The sequence below is a fragment of the Podarcis muralis genome, chromosome 8, assembly GCF_964188315.1.
Source record: "Podarcis muralis chromosome 8, rPodMur119.hap1.1, whole genome shotgun sequence".
Classification (NCBI taxonomy): domain Eukaryota; kingdom Metazoa; phylum Chordata; class Lepidosauria; order Squamata; family Lacertidae; genus Podarcis; species Podarcis muralis.
Window position 1 is genome coordinate 38,115,715 of NC_135662.1, and position 4,833 is coordinate 38,120,547.

General features: G+C 43.1%; 1 protein-coding gene across 1 annotated transcript in view; it reads right to left on the bottom strand.

Moving 5' to 3' along the window:
* Positions 1–1,573: 1,573 nt before the first annotated feature.
* Positions 1,574–4,833, bottom strand: part of LOC114600062 (DGAT1/2-independent enzyme synthesizing storage lipids-like) — a 6,977-nt gene continuing 3,717 nt past the window's right edge. Inside the window, exons 3-6 of the mRNA XM_028735818.2 lie at positions 4,614–4,804; positions 4,150–4,210; positions 3,527–3,666; positions 1,574–2,719 (exon numbers count right to left, since the gene is read on the bottom strand). Coding sequence (XP_028591651.2) covers positions 2,615–2,719; positions 3,527–3,666; positions 4,150–4,210; positions 4,614–4,804 — 497 coding nt within the window. The 3' untranslated portion in view covers positions 1,574–2,614. The remainder of the gene's footprint in view (positions 2,720–3,526; positions 3,667–4,149; positions 4,211–4,613; positions 4,805–4,833) is intronic.

A 4,833-nucleotide genomic window follows, 5' to 3' on the forward strand; every position in this document is an offset into this window, starting at 1 on the left:
ATATCTTGGAAGTTGAATGGAATCTGTTCCGGATGTCCGTTCAACTTCCCAAAATGTTTGAAAACCAAATTGTGGCTTCTGATTGGCTGCAAGAAGCTACTGCTGCCAATCAGAAGCCATGGAAGCCCCGTCGGACGTTTGGGTTCCAAAAGAACGTTCACAAACCGGAACAATCACTTTCTGGTTCGCGTCATTGTTGGAGCCAAAATGTCCGAGTTCCAGGGCATTCGGAATCCAAGGTACAACTGTGTGTGTGTATATATATATATATACATATATTTGCTTTCGTAGATTTTCACGGGTATAGGAATGCAGGTTTTGGTGTCCTCGGGTGTCTTCCCGTGTAAAAGTTGGGGTGTCTAGGCGACGTTTCGACGAGGTCTCACTCGTCATCTTCAGGCTGGTGCTTTCGGCTTCTTGTTACTGGAACAGAGCAGGATCTCAGTGTTTGAGTTCCTATAAATACTGTTGAGGAGGTGTGGTGTATAGCCTATACACCACACCTCCTCAACAGTATTTATAGGAACTCAAACACTGAGATCCTGCTCTGTTCCAGTAACAAGAAGCCGAAAGCACCAGCCTGAAGATGACGAGTGAGACCTCATCGAAACGTCGCCTAGACACCCCAACTTTTACACGGGAAGACACCCGAGGACACCAAAACCTGCATATATATATATATATATATATATATATATATTTGTCAATGTGTGTGTTGGTAATAACAAGGTTGTGCACTACACATATACTCAAAAGAAAGATTCTGTTCTGGTTGCTGTTGCCAACTCCTTCTTTCCCAATAGTCCCAGGCCACAGATCGAAATCTTGCCCAAGTCGTGCATTAAAATCCCCCAGGAGGATAATATTATCCTCCTTAAAGGGTAAAGAGGACCCCTGACCATTAGGTCCAGTCGTGACCGACTCTGGGGTTGCAGCGCTCATCTTGCTTTATTGGCCGAGGGAGCCGGCGTACAGCTTCTGGGTCATTTGCTCAGCATGACTAAGCCGCTTCTGGCGAACCAGAGCAGCGCACGGGAACGCCGTTTACCTTCCCGCCGAAAGTGATACTTGCACTTTGACGAGCTTTCGAACTGCTAGGTTGGCACAAGCAGGGACAAAGCAACGGGAGCTCACCCCGTCGCGGGGATTCGAACTGCCAACCTTCGAACCGCCACCCGTGTCCCATTATCCTCCTTAGGTGTCTCTGATAGGATGATATCCAGCAGATAGTAAAATTTATCTTTAATGTCTTCATCAACATCCCATGTTGGCGCATAAGCACTTAGAATAGTAGCCTGTTGGTTTTTGGTGAGTTTTATTCAAAGAGTTGAAAGTTGTTCATTAATGCCGGTAGGGACTTTTGACAAGAGCTTCACAAGATCGTTTTTGATAGCAAAGCCTACTCCATGTATTCAATGTTCTTGTTCAGCAAGTGAGTGTTTTAGTATCATCATTATGCTGTCCATGTCCTGAGACTCAGTGAGCATACACAAGAGCTTCTGCAGAAAGATTTGTGTTGTGATTTGAGGACCCGATCCCCGCTTGGGTAATGAAGACACGTGGACACAGTATATTAGGTTAAGAAGAGGCCACAACTTTATTGATTACAGCATGTGAGAAGGTATTGGCTTAGGCATTGGACCACAGCTAATTTGACTCCACCCTTGCCCTTCCATACACCAACAACACATTCCAATGCCTAACCGCCACCCGAGCCCAAGAGGCTCGCCGGATTGCTGAGGAGGCTGGGAGAACAGTGCTGTCGGCAGTGCTGGAGCGACCTGTAGCCACCTGAGACCTCACTCTAACTAAAGCAAAACAACAGCCAGGAACCCTCCAGATGCCCCACAAAAATTACTGAGGCGAAATAAGAGTACAAATGCAGGTAAAATTGCTGGACCCCTTCCTCCAAACCTCACAACTCCAGAATCGGAACAGGAGCTTCCGACTCTGTAACTCTTCCATGTGCTTGGCTCAAACAAGACGACGATGAGTAGGAACACTAGACTCATGGAAAATCTGAAGCGCAATGGTGGGGAGAGCTGGCGCCGCCACATTTGAGCGGCTAAACCATGCCCCTGCGGTGGCCCCTGATTGGGTGCCCAACTGGGAGGCGTGGCGCACCAGCGATGATGAGAGTGCAGGGGGCAGAATGCCCCCTGCGTGACACGGGAGTCGTCTCCCGCTCACAATCCCTCCCCTCCGGAAGCAGGAGAGGCTTTACAGGGCTCAGATCTTGGAACAGGCTTTTATAAACATAAAAGAAGTGTCACTGTTTTGATACAGAAGATTTGTAGACATTACTCTTTCAGATATAGCATTATTTCAAGGTTCAATTAAACACTCACCTTCCCGTTACACTCTTTGATTCTGGTGCTACCAGTGTAAGACTCCAAAAGGGGGATTCTGGGAGTTTTGCAGGATAGGACAAGAAGGCACTTAGGCTCTTCAGCATGTACACCAAGGGCTGAGCTAATGAGCTAATGACCCTTCACAATAATTAATATACAATCCAGCACAATTCTGTGTATCTTAACTTATCTTTAATTACATAATAATGACAGTTTTCTATTACAGATGCATGCTCATAAACATTACAACTGCTTTATATGGACTAGTCAGCTTTGTAATGCTTATCAAATCGTTCTGAAAGAGCTCTTAATATATTTCCTGGCCTTTTTTGGTGTTTATCCCGAAGATTTTCAATTGCAGTCTTTGTCTGTTGAAAGAAGAACAAAGGAATATTGTATTATATCAATATATTGCAAAATGGATATTCACAGTTATTCATATCTGTGGGGAAATGCTAAAGGGATCAGAACCATTAGAATAAAGAATCCCATTTTTTTCCAGTTACAGTTTTTTTTTTTTACCAAGAGAACTGTATCAGAATGGCAGAGATACAACCAAACATAAGTGCCTTGGGCTGCTTGGTACGTATTAGTTTTCCTGCATTGTTGTTCCCTCTAGCTATGGGAGGAAAATTGCAGAAATGCTATTGAGTTATATTTCACTATGCTCAGTGCTATTTTTCCAGAAAAAGAGGTGCCTGAACTCACTATGAACACCTCCCTCGTTCTCTTAGAATGGCAATGGCTGACAGGGCTAGTGACAAAAAACAGTCACCTCCTGGTTCCTTGCCTGAAAACAGCACAGCAGGGCACGGGTGAAAATAGCAGAGTAGAATGGAGTCACATTCACGTGCAGAGTTGCAATAAATCAAACAAACATCAGAAGTTCTTCAGTAATAGTTTTATTGAGGATTAGGAGCGTACAGTGCTTACTGGGTCCCCCACCGGGGAGGGGGCTTGGAGGAACCCTCTGGGGCAGATTCTGGGGCATAGGGTGGGCAGAAGAAGTCCTATTGCATGAGCAGATCTTTGTGCAGCACTACATAAAATGCATAGGTTTTTCGTGGTCTCAACAGGTTCCGGTAGGCAGAAACCATTTTATAGAACTGAAAAAGAGAAAACAATGGGGGGGGGGGAATCCTGCTTTTTTACTTCCAGGTGTAGAGTTAACTTACTTTTTCAGCCAGCTCTGCAGCTGTTATATTTGGATCATATGGGATGGGTTCTCCAATATATGTCCTCAGTTTCACTGGAAATCCTCCATATATGGGAAGGTAGAGAAGCCGTGTTTTCTCATATAACCATCTTGTCAACCCTATGTATGAAAGGGAAAAGAGTCTGTAAGAAAGCGATCCCATATCAAATTTGAAATTAGTTGGCATTCTGAGTTTTTAGCAATTTCAGTCAATCCATCCCAGAGAGGAAGCGTTAAATAGTATGAGTCCTTTGGAAAAGAAAAAGCAGCATATTCTGTCAGCTCTTCTCTGCTCTTTAAAAATCAAGGTCATAAGTTGTAAAATAGACTGCAGAATATGGTATTTTTCCTGCTCAGTTCCTCTCCATGTTGGGGTTCCTACCACTTTTATAGATTATAGCTATCTTTTAAATCTAATAAAAAACTTAGCAAGGACATGTTCACTCAGTCCTGAGACAGGCAGCAAAACTTTTGCAGATCAGTGTACATTGAATAAACTCTACTAGAAAGTAGTAAAAAGATATTCTGTTTCTAAAAAAATGTATATTACTTTAAAATGTTTATTGCCTGAAAGCAGATTTCTTGATCAACCAAAATACTCACTTGACTTTCCAATGTTCCTGTATGCTTCACAAATGTTTTGTGTAAATATAGGGATGATGGGCTAAAAGAATAAAATCAAATATCTAAATCAAAAGGTAGCTGAGAACTGGAGAATTACTTCACCCCACCCGCTCCACCTTTATTTTGGTTAAGGACTAGGAATAATGCTCCGCATCTGGTATTGCAACGACAAGCCTGATGTAATTGACTTCAAATTGCACATGCTGTCCCCCAGATTTTCAAGAATTGAAGAAGAAAAAAGCTATTTTTCTTTTTAAATGTAATTGATTTTAATAGCTTTAAAACAAAGAAAAGCAGTGGTGGGAAATACAGATATCATTTGACCTCCAAACAGGGGATTTGCCACCCTCAACTACTTAGGATGCTAGATCAAGGATATCAACACATTACGTCTTATCTAGGATAATCCTGAAGGCAATGCAAATTGCACAAAGATCACTCACCACTTTTGCCTCCAAAGCTATCTGAGCGAAACCTGTGCGGTTACCCCACATTATGTTGTAGTCAGTACTGAAGTTTCCTTCTCTACCTCCGCCAGGGGCAATGCCCAGTGAATGGCCTTTCTTCAAAATTTCCACACATTCAGCTTTATTAAAATCTTTCAACCCGGCCGCATCTAAAGCCGTCTTCCACCCTGACAAAATAAGACCCAAATAGAAGAAT